The following is a 27,751-nucleotide window of genomic DNA, read 5'->3' as shown; positions in this document are numbered from 1 at the left end:
TTTTTTTTTTTTTTTTGAGACAGAGTCTCACTCTGTTGCCCAGGCTGGAGTGCAGTGGCATGATCTTGGCTCACTGCAAGCTCCACCTCCCAGGTTCATGCCATTCTCCTGCCTCAGCCTCCCAAGTAGCTGGGATTACAGGTGCCTGCCACCAGCCTGGCTAATTTTTTGTATTTTTAGTAGAGATGGGGTTTCACCGTGTTAGCTAGGATGGTCTTGATCTCCTGACCTCAGGATCCGCTCACCTCAGTCTCCCAAAGTGCTGGGATTTTACAGGCGTGAGCCACCGTGCCCAGCCCACGTCCTCATCCCTTTCTATGGATGTGCTGGTTGAGATATATATATGTATACATTAATACAGATAAGCATATATAATTGTATATGATTATGTATTGTCCTATAATTAAAATATGATTATATGTCATTGATTATATATGATTATATACATGATCAACTATATGTTATATATAATCAACTATATATGATTATATATGATCGATTAGATATGATTATGATTATGATCGATTATATGATTTTATATACATAATTTTATATATATATAACAAATTTTGTAATGAAGATATAATGTTAGAAAGTGAAAAGCTAAATTTACTTTGGGATTGAGCTTACAAATTTTACTATTTCAGTTTTTAAAGTGACTATATTTTCTTATTCATGCTTAGTTGTGAAACCTTGGATTAATCTTAAAAATTCTTCCTTTCAGTGTCTCCACATAAAATTAGCCATCAAGTCTGTAAATTTTTCTTCCACCGTATTCCTCAAACTACTACCCAGTTATGCATTATTAATAATACTGTATCAGTTAGTCCTGAACGGTACTTCTGCCAGATTAATCTTCTTGAAGCCTGCCTCCAATCATTTCAAGCCATTGAACTGTGTAAGAACCTTTATATAGTGTCTTCTTTTGGAATCTGACTGAAGTACATCCTCCTTACCTTTGTATCTATGGCTTTCCTTTCTCTGGCCCCAAAATGTACTCTCCATTGCTTTCTCTGCCAATATTCAAAAATAGAAATCTCATACATTAGTGAGATCAGATGCTATGTTCATTTTGTTCCACCCTCCAGGGACCTTCCCTGTTGAAATTCCACATTCTTAATGACTATCGTAGTCAATCTCTTCCATGAGAAATGGGTTACTATCTTATCAGATATAAAACCTCCTTTCTTTAATTCCCAATAGCACTCTGTTTAGTTATTTTATTCTGTCTCATAAGCATTATTTGTGTACCTGTTTTATCCTTCTCATAAACTGCTATTTTCTAAAGGATCTGACAGGTTTGAACACTGGAACATCATGGTTACTAATATCAGACAATCATTAATTACTGTAAAAATTATTTTACACATGTGACTGAATATTTTAGAGTTATTTGTATGACTAATGTAAAAATATTACTAGATTTCTCTGCAAACAAAGCTCTTTCCAGCAGTCAGGTAGCAAGCATCATTATACAAAATAAATAGTTGAATGGACTGATGCATGAAGAAAGTAAAGGCTTTACTCATGGACAAATCCCAGTCCCTGGTAGAGCTGGAAGAAGACACAGTCCTTTAAATCCTCTTTTCCTGTTCATTTTAAATAGAGCCCTCTATATGCATGCAAAGTGCTGCAGTCATTAATTAAGTAGATTGAATCTCTCATTTTCCTTAAATCATCACTGATTTGAGCTCACTGTTTTCTCAATTTAGGCCTAAGAAAGTTATGGCCAGATATTCATTCTCCAATTAACCTAAAAGTGAACTATATTTCATTGCTTGTAGGATGGTATGGGAAATCTGAGAGTCACCAAGAAGGGAATCCGACTTGAAGGTATATCTGAGTTTCTACTTCCATTGTATGTGAAAGAAATTCATTCTCGAAAGGTATGTGATACTGGCTTTGGTTTACTCTAAAAGATAATTTAGAGGTTATGTTTTAGCTTGAAATAGCAGGATAGAATCCCGTATCTCTTCAGCATGTGTTTAGCTTCCTTAAGCTAAACACCTATGTTTAGAAATCAAGTGGTAAAATAATTGAAAATCAGTGGAGGTTAGTTTCAACCCGACAAATGTTAGAGAACCATTTTGAACTAACCTGCAGTGTTGCTTTTGCTGCTCTGTAACATGTGCCTCTCTATTTTCACTGGAAATTAAAATATAAAGTTATAGTAAATCCAAAGGGGGCATTTGATATGTCTTGAATATTTTTTTTCAAAAAGGCACTGATTTGAATTAATGATTTTAATTCAACATATTATATATCTCATCAGCTTTAATAGACATGCATTTTCTAAAAGAAATGACAAAGAATTTTAATGTAGAAATTAAATTTATTTCTGGATGTACATTATGCAAAACAAGTGAGAATATCCTTCAAATATGTGTGTGTTCACATGTGCTACCTGTGTTTTATCTCTTACAAGCATGCTAAAAATTAATATTGTAGCTTAGATTTTGTTCATTTTGGCTTATGTACATTGCCTCTCAGAAGGTAGTAAATATCTTGGATATATCAAAAACTTACTAGAATTTTTCCTATCTCCTATTACATATCCCCCTGAGCTATATGTATATTTGTGGAAATAAGTTTATTAAGATAGAAATAATGGGAATTGTGTTACATAAAAGTTGAAAAAAGGTTATACTTATTTCATAAATATGAAAGTCTATTTTAGGCTAAAATAATGTTTTAATATTTTAATCGATGTAGAAGATTAGCAAATAGGTTGCATAGTGAGCCATAATTTGAATAATTTGTATCAAAGTTATTTTTCCTTAAATATCAAAATGAAAACAGACCAAAAGATTGCTTTTCATAAAGCACTTATTTAGGATAACTATATTAACTTCAAATTTCTTTTTTAAAATATGAAAACTGATACAGCTTCTGATATGCTGTATTGACGCTACTCTGGTACTAGAAATTTTATTTTGATACTAGTTTACTTTCCGGGTATCGGTCAGACAAGTAACACAGTAGACAGATTCATGAATACCTGACCTTACATCACTAAATGTTTAAAAAAGTATTAAATTTAAAATAAAAAGTTTAGTTATTTTGCTTTATTTTGTTTTTATGAAAAGGAAAAACAAAAAGCATGGTTACATATATTAGTGTCTTTGATTGAAAGTCACTGTCTTTGACAGTTATTTACTGAGTTATTGTGTTCGGCACTGTTAAATAATGCAGTATTTGAAGGAATTAAAACTTATACATGGAAATCAAGAAGCTGCTTAACATAGGAAGCAAGTGGGACTAAGCATGGGCCAAAACTTCTCTGAAAATGCCTCCTATTGATAAGTCCAGGGACAGGAGAAATTATTTATCTCTGAAGTCATTTAGGTTCATTTGTAGTGGCTACCTGGGAACAAAATTTAAATGATGGTGAAACCTTCTACGATCAGGCAGGTTGTAGAATTTATCTTCTCAGCCAGGACATTTCTGAGAGTATAATGACAGGTGTCAAATTAAGTTTCTCTTGAGAAACAGGAATATGTGTGGATTCCACCTATGGACCATAGAAGATGGAGTCCACTAACATTATAGCATGAAAGTGTGAGGCGGGGCCACTTGCACTTCCTAATTTCCATCCCTGAGAAAGCTAACTCCATGTTCACAAGCATTTCCAAAACCTACTGTATTGACTGAAGAATATGTGCTCCCCTTCACATCCCAGCCCTGATGCTGGTCCTTCCTGTGTCTTTCTTCATTGTTGTTTGTCTCCCTGTAACTAGGAAGCATGGAAAAAGCAGGCACATTGGTAGCCAGACAGGAAATCTGGTGCAAGAACAGAAGTAGGAGCGGAATCATATACTTCTTGGAAAATTCTCTGCACGTACGCTTCAAAAATAAATATGTGAGAAATCTCCAGACTGCTTTCCACAGTGGCTGAACTACTTTATGAACCTAAAAGTTGGATAAATATTTAAAATAAAGAGGAAAATATATTTTATAAGCGCCTCTCACATTATGATTCACTTGTCCATGAATGCCTTTTTACTTCTAGAAGGCCAGCCCCAATTTCTCTTAGCCTTAGTTGGCTCATCATTAAGTGAGTTTGGTACAAACTTATCAAAGTACTTAACTCATAGGTTAAGGCAGAACACAAACATTTCAGTAACGGAAGTAGAAATGAGATTTTTAATTTTAAAAATTCTGTTATATGTTTCAATCTTTTCACACATTTTCATAGAATCAACAATTTGATGATAAAATTCCAAAGTTCCTGTAGTTCTAAGGTAAGGAAATCTATTAGAAAATCTAAGAATGATGGTTTCCAGCTGCATCCATGTCCCTACAAAGGACGCAAACTCATCCTTTTTTATGACTGCATAGTATTCCATGGTGTATATGTGCCACATTTTCTTAATCCAATCTGTCACTGATGGACATTTGGACTCAGGAAGGGGAACATCACACACCGGGGCCTATCATGGGGAGGGGGGAGGGGGGAGGGATTGCATTGGGAGTTATACCTGATGTAAATGACGAGTTGATGGGTGCAGCAGACCAACATGGCACAAGTATACATATGTAACAAACCTGCACGTTATGCACATGTACCCTACAACTTAAAGTATAATAATAATAAATAAATTTTAAAAAAAAAAAAGAGAAAATCTAAAAGACACTTTGGAAGATTTGATGAAGCTGAGAGAATAAAACCTGCTGGGTACAGGAATTTTGATTTCTGTGTGTGATTGTATATGTTTAGCCTCCATCAATGCCACCCTGTTGCTGTCTTTAAATTTAGCCAGTATTCCCCTCTGACATACAGAATTTTCTTAAAGTTACTTTGCGGTCATGCAGGCGTTTAGTCCTACACATGGGAAGATAATAAAGAGATTTCTATTGGACAGAAAATGCAGTCACCTATAAATGCACATTTAGTCACCTAACCTAATCCACTATGGGCTGGACCAACTTTACAAGCTCCTCTCACCCTCTCCCCATCACTAAATATCTACAGATATTTAGATATCTAAGTTATATTATTAGTCTTAGCAATTTATACCCTTTTTCATGCCTTTCAAAAATTAACCTTTTCTAAGTTGTCCAACAAAAATGTAAACAAAAAACATATCATAGTATATCCAGGAAACATCTTAGAATTCAATGTATTTTTCAAAATTAATATTATTCTCAGGGAAGATTACTATAGAACATTTATAAAGTTAAATATATAATACTATTCAGAGAAGAACCATACAAAGCATGTGTAACTTGGGCTAGTTTATATAAATGGTAATGATTATAACATTCTGCATCTATTTTCAAGGCACTTGATCCAACTTTAGGCCAAAACATTTAAAATATCAGGAATTTAGGACACCTAATCTTCAAGCTTTTTTAAAAACGTAATTGAAGTATGTTTCCCAAGGTTACACAAGTCCAAGGTAATCATATGGTCAAATTACATGCATTTAACTGCTTCTAACCAGCAAAATTTGCATCATGTAGTTCTTCGGAACCTCTTAGCTTAGATGAACTGAACAACCCTCTTGGATTGTTTGTTTCCTGTTCAAGGATTGTTAGTTGAGGTGGTATCTCAGCACTACCACTGATCCCAGCTTCCTACATGGCAGACTGGTAATGGTGACAGAGGATCTACTACCAGATAATTCAAATTCTAGTAACTCCACAGTTAAGCAAATAAGTCTTGAGTTCTCAGAACACCCATTTTAGCAGAGGTGTGCAGAAGGCTCTGCTTTTCCCATCATGTCCATTTCACTGTGATGTTAACCCAGTTCTTGGTTCTATCCGTTTTGCACCTTGTATGTTCAATTATTCTTTATAGAATTCAGACACAAAGCCATGGGGCCAGGCGAGCACAGCAAATGTCTTTTTACATGATTAGATGACATGCTAATCTCCTCACCTCTTTCATTTAGGTATTGTGGCAAATCTCCTCTATTTAGATTTCTTTCTTTCATATAAACTAATTCATAAACATAGATATCTGAAGGCTTTCCTAATCATTTTATTATCATGGTTATCATTATCGTATTAGATTTGTAATGCAGATAAAGTTTATGCTTTTGGTAATCACTTTAGTCAAGTTTAAAAAAACACAAACCACTCCAAAGTCTTTACACTCAGGAAAAAAAAAAAAAATTACTGTTAACATTTCATGAACATATCGCAACTATAAAATTATATATTTGCACAAATAAAAGAATAAATATAGATATGTGAAGGCTGTTTGTAATTAATGTATGTGATGTAATAGAAAAAAATAATAAATTAGAAATTGGCTGAACTTAAATATTTCTTTACCACAGAACTTTTTAAAGTAAAACTTGTCTTTATGGTTAAGAATAAAGGATTATAAATACCATTAAGAAGCTGAATGCATTAGCTCCGTGTTTTAATTTCAGACAGCTTTTGTTAACTCCCTGCAGTGTAATTGGAGATGATTAGCTGCTCTCCAGTTTGTCCTCAGTTCTCTTCATTTCCAGTTTGTTGATAATTATATTACTTTAACTTTGTCACAATTCATAATATTTACATTCAGTTCTGCAACTTTAACTGCCTCGGGTCTTTGGTCTTGATTCTACATATAAATGGCTGCAGTTACACATCATCTCTAGTCTTCTTTATATTATGGATTTTCCATTTCTCAGTTCATTAGTCAAATCATTCCTTCCTTCCTTGTATTCTTAATTAGTTTTGTTTGCTAGTTTTGATTCGTTTTATTTACCTGCATGGGGGATTTTCCGGGAAAAGCCAGAAAATTTGCTAGGCGGATTCTAAAAGAACTGTAACAGTGCTAGTTGGTTTTTTAATCCTTGAAATATTTCATGCTTCGGGTGTCTGACTGTTGCCTTTATTCTTTTCTGGGAGTGTTATTAATGGTTCATGCCTTCCTTGCCTCAGATTTGGGAACCCACTTCTCTATTAAGTCCAAGCACTGAATATTGCTGTAAGAAATCCGAGGGCACCCTGGTATTTTTCTCCTTTTGATGACATGAATGTTCTGCTTGGATGCCTGCTATATTTTTGCCATTTCACTTTTTTCATTTCAGAGAAATTTTACCTATTTTGTCACTTAATAGCTTTTCAGTTTCGTCTGTTGGTTTCTTCTACTTCAGAGAAAGCAATAATTCTTATGTTAGGTCATCTTTGTTCCCCACAGCCATCATAATTTCATGAATAATTTTAACTCTTTATATTTTTCCTCTAAATACAAGTAACTGTCATCTAGAGTTTTTCTACGATTCCATTCGTTTGTTTTTTTCCAAATAAATTTTGCCCTCACACTCTCTAATTCATATGTTTTGTATAACAGTGAATCTCAGAATTTTACTTTGGTCTACAATCTTCCTTTTATCTTATAATGATGTTTTACTGTCTATGAATTTGGTTTTATTAAAATTATATAATATTTAAGTTTAATGATTGAAGCACTTTTCTTACTTATTTTGATTATTCCTGATGAGTTACAGTTTGAGGTGGGGGGATACTGTCTAGCTCTTTTGTTTGTTTTGCTGGAGAGACTGTAGTTGGAAAGGGAAAGGCAGACTGTGACTGTTCTGTCTCTTCTGAGGTTTTGAGGTGTTTCTAAATGATTTGTGCCAACCAGACATGGATTTCAATTCCATGGTTCTTAGCTGCACTTTCTATCCTATAGAATACTTCCATGGTGTAGACAGTGCTGAATACTTGGGAGATTTTTCTAGCACTCTCGATATACTATCTGCTTTTCCTCTATCCAGATTAATTTATTTGGGCTTGACTTTCATGAATATGTTTCGAGAGATATGGGTTAGGGTAGGGTAGGGATTCATGGTATACGGTGCTATGAAATAATCTTTTTTTTTTTTTTTTTGACTTTTGCTTTTTCTGTTTTATACCATAAACTTGTGTTATGAAATTGTTGGTTGTTTGAAAAAATTTAAAGAAGTCATTGTTAAAGAGTGAGGGAGATTTGTAAAAACCTTTCTGGAGTTTGATGTATTAGGTAGGATCCTTTCTTCCTCCATCTCTTTCTTTTCTTGCCCTTCTCCCTCTTCTTCCTGTTCCTCTCCTTTTCTCTTCCCCTCCTTCCTGCCCTTCCTCCTGTCTTTCTTTCTTTCTTTTGAAAAACCAATAGTCCCTGATACCATAATTGGAGTAGTCATATTTTTTATTACTAAATTGAAATACAACTTTCTTATACAGTGCCTTCTCAAGCATACACAGATTTATTTCCAGTAACTCTGTGCTGTTCTGTTGATATACTTGCAAGGAACCCAAAGTCTAGCTGTAAGAAGTTTTTTTTTTTCTAATTGGTAGAGTGAGTTCTTTGTTTTTGCTATTATTGAAAAGCTTTTGCCTATTGTGCATTTTCTCTTCAAAATAAACTTAATAATCAGTTGTCAAGTTTCATAAAAATTTCTGTTGGGAATTTAATTATGGTTATATTTAATTTTTAGAGAAGGACATCTTTGTGTTAGGTTGGTGCAAAAGCAATTGCAGTTTTTGCTATGATTTTTTTATGGCAAAAATCACAGTTATTTTTGCACCAACCTGATAGTATTGAGTCTCCCTATCTAGGAACATGGCTCTTTTCTCATTTGTTTCTAAACCTCTTTTGTGGTGTTCAGAAACATTTCTTAACAATCTTCTCCTTATAAGCATTGCATATTTCCTGTTAGTCATTTAGCGTTTTTATTGCCTAATAGATTTTCAATTCAGTTTTGTCATAGACCCCTGTGCTTGTGTGGAAAAGCTATTATTTGGGGTGTTGGGGTGTTGTATATATAATCTGGCAATTTTCTTGAAATTTTATTATTTTTATTATATTTCAAAGTATTTCTATGGCTCATCTGACAGATAATGATTTTTAATAATAATAGCTAGCATTCAGCATACACTACAGCTCTGGAGTCCAATAACTTGTTTCAAATCTTGGCGCTTGTAACTTTAGTTAACCCCTGTTTGCCTTAGTTTTATCATCTGCAAGATGAAGTTCATAGTAGGGCCTAATATTCTAATGACTACACTGTTATAGTTATTAGACGAGATGAAAGCAGTATAACCCTACTGCAATGGCCAACTCAAGGAATATTATTTTTAATTATTTTTATTCCTAGCCAAACATTGCACTAAATGTTTTACATGTGTTAGCTCATTTAATCCTCACTATGTGATGAGCATTTTTGTCAAGGAGAGTATGATTTGAATGTAGAGTCAAAGGAATTGATGACAGATTTGCATATGGAATATTAAGAGGAAGAGAAAGTGTAACGTGATATCAAGATTTTTTGGTCTGAGCAATTGCCACTAATCACTGCAAAGAAGAATTGGGAATGTAGGGGTGGGGGTAAGTTAGGAGCACAGTTGTGGAACTATTAATTTTGTCTAATAGATGAGCGTGCTGGTGGACATATGAGTCTAGATTTCTTGTTGGAAGTGCAGGGCGTGTGTGTGTGTGTGTGTGTGTGTGTGTGTGTGTGTGTAATAAATGAGATTGGACAGGAATACCAAGGAAGTAAGAATAGATGGGAAATATAAGATGTCTGTGGAATGAATTATTGGGCACTCTAATATTGAAGAGTTTGAGAAGAAGCGAAAGAGCCAATCACAGTCTAAGAGGAAAAGGCCAGTGAGATAGGTCAAAAACCAAAAGAATATGGTATCCTGGAAGCAGAGAGAAGAAAGATGAAAGTGTTTCCAGGTTGAAAGAGTGAAAAACAGCCTCTGATAGGTCAAGTAACATGGAGACTACAAATCCTTCCTTCTACTATTAACTTGATTATACTTTAGTCAGGCATAAATGTTATCATATAAATTACAGTTTAGTCAGGTATATTATGTTTTTTCACATATTTGTAGATATCTATCAAGATGATTTTTAATCATTTTTGTTATTTAATATATTGAGTAAATGACATGAAAAGATATGCAAATGGTGATGTATCATTTATTATTGGGATGAACTTTTCTTGTTCATGAGGTAGCAGTTTTAATAAACTGTTGAATTAAGTTTACTAATACTTTACCGTGAATTATTGCATATACTCAGTTTTAGTTTTTTTCTTTTTTTTCTTTCTTTTCCCTTAATATTTCATTAAATCCAGTCATTGAGAGACTTTAATTTTGGTCCTATACTTTACATCAATTTTAGTAAGATAGGATTACTTGTCCTTAAAGGTATGATTTAATTCCACCATGAAATTGCCTAGTCATGGAGACTCTTCTGAGGCAAAATATTTGACTAATTTTCTATTTTTTATATGAAAACTGTTCTCTAATATTCTAAATCAACAGAACTCGCTTTTATTACATTTTATTTTCATACAAAATTTTCTCTTTACACAGACATATCATTTAATACCTAATGTTGCCTTTTTGTGTTTTTCATTTTTTTATTTAAACATTCAGAGCAGTCAATTGTCTTCCTACTATATATTTGATTTTACTTAAAAACAATCTTAGTTTTAATCAATTAAATATTTTTATATTTTTTAAATTCCTTTTTCTACATTTCTTGTTTATATTTACTTATTGTCATTTTTCTGATTTATCAAATTTAATGCTTGACTCTTCTGTTTTCAATACTTTCTGTTTCAAGTAAATCTGCCTTAGGCCCGGAAGTTCATATCAACTGTTTAGGCCACATCTCATGTGTCTAATAATATGCTCTGACTTTTTTTACTTATAAGTAAGTACTAATATTTACTTTGATTTTCTTCTTATTCAAAAGTGAATCTAAAAGGAAGTTAACTATTAAATTGTGCATGGGTTAACTTTACTTTGGCTGTTTTGTTATCCTTACCCACTTGTATCATACACAGCTTCCATTTGCTTTATAATCTTTAGAGTTTTAAATTTTTAGTTTGCTATTTCACTATAGTGCTGACCTAGAAATAACTCAGGGGACATGTCTCTTTTGGTTACCAAATTATTACCCAGCCGATAACCTATAGCAAGGCAATGAAAAACAAATATGTACTGCTGTTAATGATTTCTATATAACATAGTATGTTAAGCTTTAATTGGATTTGAATTTGATTTCACAACAACCCTGTCACGTGGACAATGTAGATCATTTTATTCCAATTTTGCAGATGAGCCACTGGAGACTTAGGAAGTATAAGTGATGTGTCCAAAGTTTCAGGACTCCAAGGTGAGCCAGAATTCAAACCTCAAGTCACTTCTTCCTCTATATACTTTATCTGCATAAAAGTAGATTCTACGTTGTGTGCCTGTAAATAGACTATTTTAATTAATCCATAGCAAATATTTACACTATTTCTGACAGCATTAGACATAATGGGACTTGACTGTTTGCAGTTTTGATAACCTTAGCCTATTTCTGTTCCATTTTGCAAACATTTGCAAATAATTCATCTAAACCTCTTTCTAGGGGTTGCATGCATCCTGCTGGTTAAGAGACACCCAGTGGTGAACATAGAAAAGGTAGCACTCATTTGCATAATAAAATGCTTTTTAATATTTTTAGAGCCAGACGTCTTTAATTGGGTCCACTAAAAGCTGAGGAAAATATGTAAATACAAATATAAGTAAATTAAATCTTTATGCAAATTTATGTGGCTCAGATATGCCCTTGAACCAACCGATGTACCCACTGATGTAAACACTGAAATCATTCACATACCTACTGATTGTAGTTCAAATTCTTTTTAACATTATACTTTGCAATTTACAAAGCATTTTTATTCTTACGACTGTATTTAATCCCTAATGCTAGACATAAGAAGATATCATCTTGTATATGGCAACTCACTTGCCTCAATTCATGCAACCTAAAAGTCAATACTGTGAGTGGAACGAGATCTTTCAATGCTGATTCGTTGCTTTTTAACAATTCACACTCTATAAAATATGTTTTTTACATATTCTTCAGGAAAAAAAAATCTATATTTCGATTTATATCGGTTGAATGCTGAATTGCAACCTTAGAAGAAAGTATGTGATAGTTTCAGCACTTTGGACCAGGTTAGGAATGGGGAAAAAAAATAATAATGCTACGGTAGAAGACCCTCATTAAAACTGGGAGACAGTTTGAAGTTCCTAAATAATATGTGTAGGCAAACTTGGTTGCAGAGGTGCAATATTCTTTGGACTTAAAAACAAACAAACAAACAAAAAAGCATGTTAGGGCAGGTTTAAAAGGAGTTCTTCTTACTGTGTATTTTTTTCTAGAGATTACACCATTGTTTGTCACTGGTGAGGTCTCTCAGACACTACTGACGCCTTACAAGAAATGAGGATTCCTTCATCACCTCAAATTTAATTGCCTTTATAAACAAATATAAACAAATACTTTAAGAATTACCTGTGTTTTTTTCATCTTTGTCTGCACCAACACATACACACACACACACACACACACACAGAGAGAGAGAGAGAGAGAGAGAGAGAGAGAGAGAGAATATAACCCTATACTTTTGTCTTTCCCCAAGAAAGATGAGAGATGATGATACAGCAGACCTGGAACAAAAGGGAAGCACATATCTGCTCAGATTGCTATTCTGTAAAGTACCAGATTTGTGTGAATAACAACCTACTGCAGAGAATCTATCACAGGGAAATACTAAGAAAAGGGTAACACTGAGATGCTAGCCAATATTACATATCTTTAAATTCCTTAAAATAATCTAATATAACAATGTCATTCATTCTTAAGAGTTTTCAGACCAGCCAGGCACAGACCAGCCAGGCGCAGTGGCCCATGCCTGTAATCCCAGAACTTTGGGAGGCCAAGGAAGGTGGATCACTTGAGTTCAGGTGGATCACTTGAGGTCAGGTGTTTCAGACCAGTCTAGCCACCATGGCAAAGCCTTGTCGCTACTAAAAATACAAAAATTAGCTGGGCATGGTGGCTTGCACCTGTAATCCTAGCTATTTGGGAGGAGGCTGAGGCATGAGAATCACTTGAACTCAGAAGGCAGAGGCTGCAGTGAGCTTAGATGGCACAACTGTGCTCCAGCCTGGGAGAGCGAGTCCCTGTCTTTAAAAAAAAAAAAAAAAAAAATCAGCCCTAGGGTAGCACACAAAATTATGTAACAGAAACCTTTTACTACATCTTGGATAACTCCCGCTACCAATTTTTAAGTACTATTTCAACTATATTGCTGAAGGGCCTGGGACATATTTTCAACCAGTTCTAACAGCATTCCATAGGAAGTAGACACTAGCATACTCATCAGAATACTCTCACAGCTGTGAAAGAGCACTTGGCTCAAAGGAGTTGGGTAACTTATCTGAGTATCAGGAAAAAACGTTGTTGGGCAGGAATGCAACTCCAGGTCTGTCAAGCTTTGATCCTTATGTCCTTAACCACTGGGAAATTCCTACAACAGTGAAAGGAATCTGCAGTCTTCTCAGTAAGAAGCTGAAGGGAATGTCTATAGAATTCTATTATTATTCCTGTTCTGGGAAACATTCTTGACTTACTATAAGAGTTTTCTTGAGATTCATGCTGTGTAGTTTTTCTTTAAATAGGTACTTAGGCTCTATAATTTGTTTTGTTTGCGTAAAGAAACATGGAACCATATCATATTGATGCCACTCTCCAGTGAATAGGAATTTTAAAGAAGTATCAGTGTCATTTCCCTTCCTCCTCCTCCTCCTGCTCTTCCTCTTCTTCCTCTTCGTTTTCTTCCTCCTCCTTTTCTTCCTCTTCCTCTTCCTATGGAGACAGAGTTTACCTATGTTGTCCAGGCTAGAGTGCAGTGACTATTCACAGGTGTGATTATCGCACACTGGAGCCTTGAGTTCCTGGCCTCAAGCAGCCTTCCTGACTCAGCTTTCCAAGTAGCTAGGATTACAAGCACCATCAGTATTATTTCTTTTAATGAAGCCAAAGAAATTGTTCTCCACATAGTATATTCCTTCACTGCCCCAAAATCACATATTTGCATGTATGTGAGCTGACTACTGCTATACAGAATCCTCTAAGTCATGATGAAGAGAAAGATTTACTAAAAAAATACCTTTTTTCCCCCAAAGCCCTAGGAGCAGACCACAAGAAATATATTAGCAATTCTTACACTAGTTCAGTGTTTCTCAATCTTTTTTGAATATGAACCACAGTAAGAAATACATTTTTCACACTCTGAACATTTCGAATCTATTCTAGCCCCAAGACCATCTATTCTAATTTAATCATATACATGGGCACATATATGTATAAATAATTGTTGCAACCAAGTAAATTGATTTCGTGACCCTGTGATATGTTTGATCAACAGCTTCAAAAAACCATTGCCCCCTCCAATAGCTACTAAAATAACACGTTCAATAAGTTTGTGGCAAGATATTTTGTCTCAGGTGTCACATATAATGGATTCTGCATTATAAAATATGAAACACTTTCTTCATTCCAAAGAATAAAGTAAAAAAGTGTAAATTCTGTAGAGCAGCAATCTTATGTTTTGATCACTTCATACAACACTGCCTCTTGTATATCAAATGCCCGGTGCAATTTTTAAACTTTTTATTACAGTGTATTTACATACAGAAAAAAGTACACATTTCAGTGAACATTTACTTTATTGGGTGAATGAATGATTCATATATTCAAAGAATATAAATTAAATATTTGAAAAAATACTTCTCCGTCACTTTAGACAAATAGAATGCTTTGCATATATAAGAGTTGACCTCATTATTCCTGATCTTTTATTCTTGTTTCAAAAGTGTTTACCAATATAAACAAGGGTGAATTAGATCCTAGAATGAAATTGTATTGTCTAAAAATAGTAGTCATATTCTTTCAATAGTTATGGTGACTACATGCTCCAAAAAGATTTGAAGAGATCTAACTTTGAATTTTCTGGGCTTTATGGAAGCCCAGAAAATTCATTATTATGCATCAAAAACAACACAAAATCGGGGACAGGATGGTAGTACTTCAGCTGCAGAATGATACTGTTCTGTTTTTTATGACTATGGAACTATGGTGGTGCTTGATGAAGTTGCTTTTATCAGTTAAAGTTGTTATTCTTTAGAAGTCAGGTCTGGGATCTGAGCATGCAAACAATTAGTAATGACAATATTTTTACTTGAAATCCGGTCCTCTACACTAAATTACTGTCCGTGAATCAACCATGTATGTTTGTATATGGAAGAATTTGAATTGGGCTTTGGAGAATGATTGGATTAGAATTCTAAATCACTTGATGTTTGTAGGGAAAAAAAATCATTTATAAAAGACATCATTTGTCCAGGAAGCTGTGACTAGGTCAGTTTGGTTTGATTTGAGAAATCATATAAAACAAGAGTCTCAAACCCAGACAAACACACCCTGAAGTGTGTTCCAAGATTTTCCAGGGTTTACACAGACATGGATATTTTATCTGAAATTCTCGAGTTTCAAAGGCGCCCTTTCTGAAATGTAATCTGCCCTGAGACTCTGAAGCTCGCTACTCCTGGTTTTTCAACTTTTCTATTACCACCACATTTCCCTTATTTTAAAAACGTAGGCCAGGCGCAGTGGCTCACACCTGTAATCCCAGCACTTTGGGAGGCCGAGGTGGGCGGATCATGAGGTCAAGAGATCGCGACCATCCTGGCCAACATGGTGAAACCCCGTCTCTACTAAAAATACAAAAAAAAAAAAAAAAAAAACTAGCTGGGCGTGGTGAGGGGCTCCTGTAATCCCAGCTACTTCGGAGGCTGAGGCAGCAGAATCGCGGGTAGATCACCTGAGGTCAGGAATTCGAGACCAACCTGACCAACATGGTGAAACCTTGTCTCTACTAAAAATACAAAAATTAGCTGGGCATGGTGGTGTGCACCTGTAAGCCCAGCTACTAGGGAGACTGAGGCAGGAGAATCGCTTGAACCTGGGAAGCAGAGGTTGCAGTGAGCCGAAGTTGGCCATTGCACTCCAGCCTGAGTAACAGAAGGAGACTCGGGCTCAAAAAACAGTACCAGACGCTGGGTATGAACTACTGAGGGGCAACATTCACATTCATCTATGCTACACATTCATGGTAAAATCTCTCTGACTCATTATTTTTTTTAAAAAAAACTTAATTATGATAACACTAATACATCATTTGAATTGAACAACGCAAACATTTCTCTGATAAAAGTGAGGCCGAGGCTGGGTGTGGTGGTTCACGCCTGTAATCCCAGCACTTTGGGAGGCCAAGGCAGGTGGATCACTTGAGATCAGGAGTTCAAGACCAGCCTGATCAACATGGTAAACCCCATCTCTACTAAAAATACAAAATTAGGGCGTGGTGGCACTCTCCTGTAATCCCAGCTACTCTGGATGCTGAGGCAGGAGAATTCCTTGAAGCCAGGAGTCAGAGGTTGCAGTGAGCCGAGATCACGCCATTGCACTCCAGCCTGGGCAACAAGAGTGAAACTCTGTCTAAAAACAAACAAACAAACAAAAAAAGAGGCCGGTTTTACTGATGATTGAGGTGGTGATAAGGAGGACATGTTCTATCATTAGGATAAGTTCAATCTAGAGCTCCATATCCTTGAAGTATTTCACAAAATGCATTTTAAATCTACACTTTATATTGTACCAGCATCAGACATTTTATTCCTTGCAACTATTATACTGTTGATATTAAAAATTTCAAATATCAGCTTTATAATATTCAAGATGCCATAGTTTTAAAAAGGATTTCATGGAATGTGCGAGCAAAAAAATATATATATTTGGAGAATAAGGATATAAAGGAGTAGAGAAACATGAATTTGGAAAGCAGCTTAGGGCTTCAGGCATGCAGGGTTCAAGAGCTAAAGAATTTGGATTCATCCTCAAGGTGCTGAAACTCTAAAGTGCCCATCAGCTTACACTTTGTTAGTCTACTGAATTTCAAATTAAGAAATGTATTTCTTTAGAAATATCAAACAGACATTTTGTTAACTGAAGAAAGCACTTCATTCTTTCCCATTATTTTTGTTTATGGAGGTTTGATGTATTAGACCATCACTATTTCTAATATTTTTGAGAAAGAATGTGTTAGAAATTTTATTAATGGCATGGTACCAAGGCACAAAGATATATAATTTGTTAAAAATAGAAATACTTGGTATCTTCATACTAAAAATCCACCCCTCTTATTTATTATAAATTAAGAGTACTTTTATTGTCTGGATGGATGTTTTATAATTTTCTTTAGATGTGGCATTGTTTCTTAAGTAAAATCATAGAAAAACAAACAAAAGCAAGGTAAAGCCCAGGGGCAAGGAGGTCTTCCTTCTCTAATGGCAGGGGTTTGCAATGCCCTTGGTACCCTGCACTGTAGCTTGAAAACCCTGCCTTTGACCAATATCTCTCGATCATTCTATGCTTTTCTCATCGCACACTCAGTAGACTAATCAAAAGAAAATCCAGTAACAAATACTGCAGATAGTTCTCTATACACATTTTTTTACTATTCATTTCCTCCTCACTGTAAAAGCTCATCGTTTATTGTCATCATGACAATAAGGTTTATCATTTATTGTCATGATTTCACCTTTCCATGAGCTTTCATCATACTTTCCCTCTGATTTTCCTTTGGTTTGCATTAATAAAACAGTTGAAAGATTTAGGTATCATCTCCTCTTTTAATGTTCTATCTGCCCAGCAGTTGACATCTCCTTTGAATAAATAAGTAGTCTCCTATAAATAAGAACTTGCTTTGAAATAGCACATTTGTGACAAAATGAATAATCTTTATCCCTAATTTACTAAGATATATCAAGACTCTGGCAATATGAAGGACTAAGGAAAGAAAGAAAAATATATATTTGACATAGCTTTGGTTTCATAAATTTTATTCAGATGCTAAGAACACAATTTTTATTACAAGTGAACCCATAGGTTACCTTTGGTCACCTTGCCTTTTTAGAAACTTAAAAAATTGGTTGGGTGCCCTGACTCACACCTGTAATCCCATCACTTTGGGAGGCCAAGGCGAGAGAATTACTTGAGCCCAGGAGTTTGAAACCAGCTTGGGCAACATGACAACACCCTGTCTCTACAAAATAATAAAAAATTTGCCAGGCATGGTGGCATGTGGTGTAGTCCTAGCTATCACGTGGCTGAGGCAGGAGGACGGCTTGAGCCTAGAAGTTGAGGCTGCTGTGAACAGAGATCTGCACTCCAGCCTGGGTGACAAAGGGACACCCTGTTTCAAATAAAATAATAAAATAAAATTACAAGAAATTTAAAAAATTTAGCTTCAATCCTTGTTCTGTATTCTGTGGATGATCCAATTATGCCCATAAGATTTCTGTGGATTTCCAGGGGACTTAAGTCACCTTTAGCTACAATTTCCTATCTCAGCTGAATTCTTCCCTTTTTCCCAAATCATATGAAAGTTCTTTGCTTGGTCATGGCATCCACCCAAATATAGATCTCTGTCATTTCCTTAATGTCTTCACCCCCTAAAAGGTACACACAGAACTGACTACCGTTTTAAGGAATTGGAGAGTTAAACTTTGGTATGCAAATAATTTGAAATGCAACATAGACAACTTACTCTTTAAAATTGTTTTACTACATTGCTGAATCACCCTTGCCATCTTGCCTATCCTCTTTTTTTTGCCCTTGCTTTCACGATGAGAGCATCCTTTCATCTATATGTTTGTATATCTTTATATTTAAAAAGATGAAAGAATATCACCACTTTATTAATAAAAGTTATATCAGATAAAAAAACAAAACATGAGACAGATCACAAATTTTATGTAGACATTTCTGTGTTTTCAAAATTGTTATACCAAGTATCTATCATAGGACTAAAGTGTGATCCTGTTTAAGGCTGCAGTTTTAGTGCCCTGTGCCTCAGGGCCAAAGAAAATCCTGTGATTTGTTCTCTTTTCTTCTCAGTTACAGGTCCTTTCTGTTTTTGCTAAAGAGAGGTTAGGTCAACCTACATAATTAAGGAAAGAAAAGGGTTTGGAGGAGGGAGAGAAAAACTGGAATGTACTGTAGTTATTTGCCAGAACCTGGAAAAGTGAATATGGACAGGAAAGGAATTACGAATTTATATTCTTTTCATCATTTTTCAGATATACAAATAAAAGTTTTGAACTATTGAAATGCACTTTGTGCAGCTGAACTGTTTCTTTGACCCTGGCACCACTCTGAAACTGAATTACATGGTCTAGTCTTGAACCAAGTTACGAAAGTATTAATTTTGAAATTTGAATGACTAGAAAATAAGGAAGTAAACAATAAAAGGAACAGTCAATTAAATGTCCTGTTTTTTCCTGTGTCTGATATTCACTACTTTATTCCCACAGATGCTCTTGTAAAGATCACTTAAGTAAAAGTTATTATAGCAGTATTTGCTCTTTTTTCGGATAAAATATTTGTTAAATTCATTTTCTCTAACTTTTTCTTATTTCTTGAAATGCAAATTAGTGCAAATATTCTCCTTCAGTTTATCTTAGGTATAATTAATGGCTGTCTGCTATTTCATTTCTTGCTGAGAACTATTTGAAGTGAATTATTTAAACAAGCTGGTATAAAGCATCATTTTCTTTCTGCTTTTTATCCTCTAGTACTTGTGGAGGACAAAAAGTGATGTATTAATGCATGTTTATTTTTCTTTTACTTTTCCATCCATTCCTTTTCTAAGTTTTACTGAATCTAATGCTGCAGTTTACCACATTTTTAATTTTGTCAGGGAGTAGGACAAAAGAAAGTGACCACAAATAATACAAATGCCTGCAAATTAACAGTGACACCTACTTTTACTTCTTAATTCAGTCTCTATATAACACAATGTCATTTTTGCCTTCCTCGTGTATCTGCAGTTTGCCGTCAGCTTGTCATGTTTTGTTTCATGCAAGTTACCATATTTTGCCAGTGTTGGCGGTCTTCTTTTGGTCGTCAGAAATTAAACCAGGGAAGTAGAATCAAAATACTCCTACCCATGCCAGGTAACAGAGTTTATCAAAGAGATAAACTGGAAAGTAATCCAATCTAGTAAAATGATTTTGCAGAGAAATTAATTACAATATTTCCCCATGCTTTGTATTTTATTTGGAATAATGTGAAATTGGCTAAATAGTTAATCAAACACCTAATCTCATATGTTATTTCAAAATTAATGAGTATTATGGACAGCTACATAACTTCTAATGGGAAGTATATAAAATATTATTTTTGATTAAGTACTTTATGTCCATCTATAATGTTGTTGAATTTAATTTAATGTTTTGGTTTAATCATGGTGAGATTTATAAACTATTTTTGTTGTCACGACAGTTACAAAAAATAGTTTAATTTTCTAATTATATGTAATGATGGATTCAGTTAGCTTTTGCTGGGGAAAAAAAAAACAAACAAAAACAAAAACAAACAAAACAAAACAAAACAAAAACAACCTTTGCCCAAAACTTAATAGCTTCAAACTGTTTACAAGCATTCATTTTCTCAACTTTGTTCAACAGGCAGTTTTCCTTGTTTACGCAGACTGACCTGGGGTTGGATAACCTAGAGTACCCTAACATATGTGTCTAAGTTGGTATGATGGTTGAAATGGTACTCCGTGTGGTCTCTCATCCAGTAGGTGGTTACTCCAAGCTTGAACATGTGGTGGCAGAATGGTGCCCTACAGCAATAGAGAGCAAGTCCCAAAGTGAAAATATTTCTCAATCCTCTGCTTAGGGGCAAGTTTAGTAATGTCCCATAAACCAATGCAAGTTACAAGGTTGAATCCGGATTCAAGAGATAAGAAATTGATTCAACTTCCTGACTGGAGGAATAGTAAAATCACTTTGCAAAGAGAAATACAGCGATGGGAAAAATTTGCAAACTACCACAAAGGCTATAATTATTTCTTGTCTTAATAATTTTATAGCTCTTCTTTATTTTGTAGTTTACTAATAACGCTTTCTCTGAAATACTGAACTGTGATTGTATACATTTGTTTTTAAAGGGGTGAACATTTGTTAAACTTAATAAGATTAATTTTATTTTTTAAATTCAAAATCAGATAAAATTTCTAGAGTTTTGCTATTCCATGATTACAACAGAATTTTGGATGGCTTTTGAAGATACAGAAAACCTCATTGAGGTTATTGAAAAGTCCTGGTGTAGGGACATCGATGCCTTCCCGTAATTTTAAAATAAGCAATATAAGTATTAGAAATATGGCATGCTGTAGTCATATCAGAAGTGATTTCTGTGGCATTAATGTTAATTACAAGGCATCTGTCATGCTAACCATTTTTCATCCTTTTGAATTCATGTTTTGTTGTTCTTATGAGAATTATATTGGTAGATTAGTTGTTACATTGATTGTCCTATAAAGACTTAACATTTGACTTCCTGTTATATTAAAATGAATATCAGTAAAATAAGATATGTGCCAAATCTATTTTGTCTACCATCTTTACACATTAAAACACCGTAAGTTAGGCTATGTTGTTGTAATGCACTGTGTATGCTGTTTACATCGATACTCGATTCAATTGATATTAAGGATTTTCATGTAATCATCATAGTCTTATCTTCCCCAAATTGTCATTTATTCGTAATTTTCCTAGGTCTACAGACCTCTGAAACTTGATTCTCTTTTATTTTCTACTTCAGGCAATGTCTTACTGCTGTAATGTAACCAATTATATCCATAATTAATGCGAAACTGGATGTGCTATTTCTGGAATTACCATTGAATGATTTCAGTTTTCACTATATGCAGTTAAAATAGCCTTATAGTTTTCAAATGTAGCCACAGAGAATATTGACTAAATACTTTGATCCCTTTTTCAGGAAGTGAAATAAATTCCATGAATAATGCATTACCATAGCTATGGCATGTAAAGCTATATAAACCTGAGAGAGATTTGTTTTATTTTTTCTATTATAAAAATACTTTCATTTTATTTTCATTTTCTTAAGAGACACTCTGTTGCCCAGACTGGAGTGCAGTGGTATGATCATGACTCACTATAGCCTTGACCCCTGGGCTGAAGTGATCCTCCAACCTCAGCCTCCTAAGTAGCTGGGTAAACAGGCATGTGCCACAATGCCTGGCTAATTTTTGTACATTTTGTAGAGACAAAGGCTTACTATATTGCCCAGGCTGGTCTCAAACTCATGGGCTCAAGCAATCCTTCTGCCTCAGCATCCCAAAGTGATGGTGTTACAGGTGTGCACCACCACACCTGGCCTTTTTAATGTTTAAACATTTTCTTTAATTTTTTGTTTAGATGGTATTTACCATGTTGCCTAGACTGGTCTCGAACTCCTGGGCTCAAGCGATCCTCCTGCCTCAGCCTCCCAGAGTGCTGGAATTACAAATGGGAGCTACATTTGAAAATAGGAATGCTGAATCATTTATAGGTGGCCTTATGAGTTTATTATTCCTTTTTTCACAAATGTAAAGCCATTATTAAAAAATAGCAAACTGGCCGGGTGTGGTGGCTCACGTCTGCAATCCTAGCACTTTGGGAGGCCAAGGCAGGTGGATGACTTGAGGTCAGGAGTTCGAGGCCAGCTTGGTCAACATGGTGAAACCCCATCTCTACTAAAAATAATATAGCTGGGCATGGTGGTGGGTGCCTATAATCCTAGCTACCCGGGAGGCTGAAACAGGAGAATGGCCTGATTCCAGGGAATGGAGGTTACAGTGAGATGAGATCATGCCACTTCACTCCAGCCTGGGTGACGATATATATCAATATACATATGTATATAGATAGATATTTGATATTTTGATATCTCTATATAGGGAGAGATATTTTGCTACTTAACGAAATAGGCTATCTATAATTTTCACTAAAAACCAATATGATACTGGTGTTTCTGAATGTCATCACTGAAGAATTAGGCTTCGCTGGAAGTTTTTAGAGTCATTAGGCTGTAATATTTTGGACAAATAATTTTAGTTTGGCACTTGTAAGAATCCACTGACATATTGTTTACTGAAGCGATGTTTGGTTTTCTCTGCAAGTAGTTTGAGTTTATCCTAGGACTTCTAGTCTATGAATATCTAACTCTTGTGTGTCGGTATGTGTGTATAGTACAGGTTTTTAAAGATATCCATGTCCTTTGTAATATATGTAATTTATAATCTTGATATTTAATTTTTGTGGGATTGGTGAAAAAGTTACATTTTATCTTTAAAATAACCCTAACTTCCCATATTTCATAAATGCATGTAATTAATGTTCATTTCTTGTAACTTTTATTTAAGGTTAACTATTTTCCCTTATATAATGTTTCCTATTATGCTTTCTCTGTTAGTTAATTTAAGATTGTGTTGAGATGCATTATTCCCTGTAGAAACTGCTTCTGACATGTTTGGAAATTTAATATAGGTTTATTTTCTTTTATATTTATGATATTTTATTTCACCAACTATCGCAGGTAAAAGTTGGCATCCAATGTATCAGGAGGTTAATGGCCTTTGACATGAGTCTTGTAAGATGTCAGTCATGGCTGGCCGGGCGCTGTGGCCCACGCCTGTAATCCCAGCACTTTGGGAGGCCGAGGCGGGCGGATTACGAGGTCAGGAGTTCGAGACCATCCTGGCTAACACGGTGAAACCCCGTCTGCACTAAAAATACAAAAAATTAGCTGGGCGCGGTGGCGGGCGCCTGTAGTCCCAGCCACTTGGGAGGCTGGAGAATGGCGTGAACCCGGGAGGCGGAGCTTGCAGTGAGCTGAGATCGTGCCACTGCACTCCAGCCTGGGAGACAGAGAGAGACTCCGTCTCAAAAAAAAAAAAAAAAAAAAAAAAAGATGTCAGTCACACAGAAAGAAGCAGCATGCTAGACCAAGGGAGGCCCTGACAAGTGCTCATTGTAAGAAGCACGAATATGACGGAGACTGGAAAGGAAGTTTGGGGTCATGTTAATTCTCTCAATGAAATTGTAAAGAAAATTTAGATATTGCTTACTGAGAAATAGCTCTTTTTCTGAGCATTTAAGTGCTGTCATCAGAATTGTATTTAGGAATAGGATTCTGATAGTAATGTCCAGAATAAATATGAGATATGTGGAAGAAAATTTAGGGTCGGCGTTTCACTGTACTTCCTTATAAAATATAGTGTTAGTTTGGACAGATGAAGCTTGAATCCCAGTGAGGCATTTTGATAGAAGTATTCAGCAGGCCTTTGAAATATTAAATATCAGTAAGTCATAAAGCCAGAGGGGCAGATGAAGGAGCCAGCCAGCCACATGGGGAGAGAGTCAAAATTCTCTAAGTAAATGGCAATTGAGTGAAATCGGAGAGGGTGTAGGTCAGAACTTGGAAATGATGTTCTGGGAGGAGGAAGATGGCTTTAAGAAATGACCATCAGAGAAGTAGGAAAATTAAAGTATGAAACAAATAAATATAAAATTGATTCGTTTATGTCTGTGATAGAAGTTTCTCTGAAAGAATCACAGGGCCAGTAAAATACACTTGATTTAATAAATAGAAAAAGTAAACCTATATAAGGGTGACCTGGATTAGTCAAGATTCTGTGTTCAATCAATTCAAGAGAAAATTTCAAATATCCAAACCAGTGTTTTTGCAGAAATTTTTAAATTTCATGTTAAAAGGTATGTTATTTTGTCTTCCTTTTGGGAAAAGTTTTATAAAATGTCGTTTGATTGTTAAGAGGTGTATTTGAATGCAAAAATTAATATAGCATAATAGATTCGTCCCCCACATTTTGATTCAATTACAGTGATGCATGCACCTTTAAGTTGTAATCTTAGAGAAAGAGAAGACTTTTTAGGTCACAACGCATGTGAAAAAGTATTCTTTGTAAATCAGTGTAAAGAAGTTGACAGATATTTCTAAACAATTGGGGGAAAACATCAATGAACTGTAAATGAAAGGCAGCCTTGGAAAAGAGGATTTGAAAATGTTCAAACAGCTACAAAATTATCTTTTTCATCTGAAAATATTTTCTTGATGCTTTGAGTTTAAAAATACCCGTTTTCTAAAAGAGATAGATAATAACACAATACTATAAGTCATAACTTAAAAACTATGTGTGAAATACAGCATGCTAAGTAAAAATTAAAGTGAGTTTCAAGTTTCCATAAACTTGCAAGTTATTCTTCTCACTGTCTTTTCACTTTTTCTACCTTTTGTCAAATGGGTTTGGGCCGTAAATATTACCTTGAGTGAATAGGGGTTTTAAATAAAATAAACTGATGGCAAGTAAAGTTATTCTATTAGAGAAACCATTGAAGACTGAGAAATATCTGTCACCCTAGATTTCATATGAAGTCAATTTGTAAGGTTGAAATTTTGTTCTCTTTGTAAAAGACTGCAATGAAATTTGGAGTGGTGTAATCTATAAAACAGCAAAATAAGACGAGGGTGAATCTGAGTGTAAAACAGGTAGCATGTTATAATTAACTCCAGTAAAGGGGTTAGGCTTTTCAACAATTGTTTTTGTGTGTGTATGTGTGTGTGTGTGTGATTTGAATCCCTACCGAGGTTGAAATTGTATTAAAACTCCCATAATCCTATACTTTTATCAGAAAACATGGATCACCTCCATGCAGAAGAGGAGAGTCTATAAAGAGAGACAGATATAGACTCTTAGCTTAAATAATACATAAAATGGGGAATCAGATACGTAAAACTCAACAAGGAAGTTGTGTTAATACTAGTTAAACTAGATACATTGACCGAGCACATATGAGGCGTCTAATAAATGGATGACAAGGGTGAGAAGATAGGAATGATGATGATGATGATGATGATGACGATGATGATTTTCTTGTGTTTCTAAGTCGATTCTCACATCATAAGTGGGGGTGTGGAATCTTACACATACAAGTTTGCTGACTGTATCTTTTCTGGTTGGAGGCTGGCTGCATCTTCACTCTACCTCCGTCTTGAACATTATCTTCTAAATCTGCTCTTATTTAGCCACCTTTAAGATTCATCTGGTAAGGGGTTAATGTCCAGAATATATAAGGAACTCACACAGCTCAATAGCAAGGAAACAAATAGCCTGGTTAGAAAATGGGCACAGGATGTGAATAGAAATTTCTCAAAAGAAGACATACGTATGGCTAAGAGATAAATTTTAAAAATGATCACTAATCATCAGGGAAATGCAAAATTAAACCACATTATACTCTCATACAATCTCATACAATCACCGTTCTCATAACTTCCACCCAGCGATTACTTACTGTGAGGCACTCCCAAGTTTAAAACCTTTCCATACCTATGTCATGCTATTTAATCTTCGTAACAAATACTATTAAAAAGTTATTTTTAGGCAACAAAATAAAAAAAAAAAAAGATAGCCTTAGTAACATGGCCAAGATCATACAGTAAGTAGCATACCTGGGAATATGAACTATACAGTATTGACTTCAGAACCCAAGCTTTATTTTTCTCTTTGCTTACCTAAATTACTTCTTCCCTTCCTCATTCCCTTCCTCCCTCCCTCTCTTCCTCCCTTTCTCCCCCCTTTCTTCCTCACTGTCTCTCTTTCTTTGTTCTTTCCTTCCTCCTTCCCTCCCTTTATCCTTCCCTTTATGCCTGCCTGCCTGCCTGCCTGCCTTCCTTCCTTCCTGTATTTAGCTGTAGAATTTTGTTCTTTTTTAATTAAAATGTATATGTATGTAGAGTGAAATATACAACTTTGAAATGTAGTTGGTAAGTATACATTCTTTTAATTCACATCACAATCAAAATGTTGCTATTTCCTAAAGCCCATTTCGGCCAAGTCTCACCCTGCCAATAGCAATCCCAAGCAATCACTATTCAAACACTTTAGACTTCCAAAACCATAGGTCAATTTTGCCTACTCTTGGCCATTGTAAAAATGCAGTCATAGTGTATATTCTTGTGCTTTTTAATCTTAAAAAAAATTATTTTATTATCCATGTTTGATCATTCAGCAATGCATTGCTTATTATTGATGAGTATTTTATTGTAAGAATATATCAAAATGTATTAATAAATAAAGATACTATATTATTTTACAAGCCTTTCTTCAGACATATAAATTCAGTACACTTGGGTGAATACATAGGAGATAAATTTCTTGGTCATAGAGTAAGCACAGTTTTAACTTTATAAGAAATGATCAGTTTTTTTAAGTGGTTGTATATTTTTAAAATAATACTAGTAGTGTATAAAGAGATCCCATGGCTCTGCAACCTTGCCAACACTTAGTATTATTTGTCTCTTTAGCCTTTTAAATAAGTATGTGTGAGATTTCTTTGTGGTTTTCAGAGATATTCACATTTCCCTGATGGCAAATGATGTTCAGCACTCTTTTATATGCTTACTGGCCATTTATATATCTTTTCTTCTTAATTGCATTTTTAAATTTTGTTCATTATTATTGGATTTTGTGTCTTTCCTACTGTAATTTGTAAGAATCATTAACATATTCTTGATACAAATCCTTTCTCAGATATATATGTTGTAAATATATTTAATGAGTCTACATTATATCTATTCATTTACTTAATAATGTTTGTTTTTGAGCAGAGGTTTTAATAAAGTCCAATTTCATTTTTAACTTGTATAGACAGTGCTTTCTGTGTTCTGAGAAATCTTTGTAAATATTTTCTACCGTGTTTTCTCCTAGAAGCTTTATAGCTGTATCTTTTACGTAGAGGCCTATGAACCATTTCAAATTAGTTAATGTGCATGGTTTCAGGGTGATTGACATGTATTTTTCTATACTCTCCTCCATTTGTTTAAAAGACTTTTCTTTATCCATTGGATTGTTTAGGCCACTTTGTTGAAAATCGACTTATCTTACAAGTTGGGGTCTTTTTCTGGATTCTGTTCGATTGACCTATATGTCTTTCCTTAAACAATATAATTCTCTCTTGATAGTTGTAAATCCTTAAA

General features: G+C 34.7%; 1 protein-coding gene and 1 non-coding gene across 5 annotated transcripts in view; one reads left to right on the top strand and one right to left on the bottom strand.

Moving 5' to 3' along the window:
- Positions 1–27,751, top strand: part of SGCZ (sarcoglycan zeta) — a 1,186,949-nt gene that overhangs the window by 949,423 nt on the left and 209,775 nt on the right. For 3 of the 4 annotated variants that reach the window (XM_025394433.1, XM_025394432.1, XM_025394430.1), the window contains exon 3: positions 1,785–1,886. The exons of the other annotated variant lie outside the window; for it this stretch is intronic. In XM_025394433.1, coding sequence (XP_025250218.1) covers positions 1,785–1,886 — 102 coding nt within the window. The remainder of the gene's footprint in view (positions 1–1,784; positions 1,887–27,751) is intronic. 4 annotated transcript variants of the gene reach the window in all.
- Positions 6,711–6,772, bottom strand: LOC112630856. The gene has a single exon (XR_003120985.1). It is a non-coding gene; the product is annotated as a U7 small nuclear RNA (small nuclear RNA).

Source organism: Theropithecus gelada, chromosome 8 (assembly GCF_003255815.1).
Source record: "Theropithecus gelada isolate Dixy chromosome 8, Tgel_1.0, whole genome shotgun sequence".
Lineage (NCBI taxonomy): Eukaryota > Metazoa > Chordata > Mammalia > Primates > Cercopithecidae > Theropithecus > Theropithecus gelada.
This window is presented reverse-complemented; position numbering and strand designations above follow the sequence as displayed.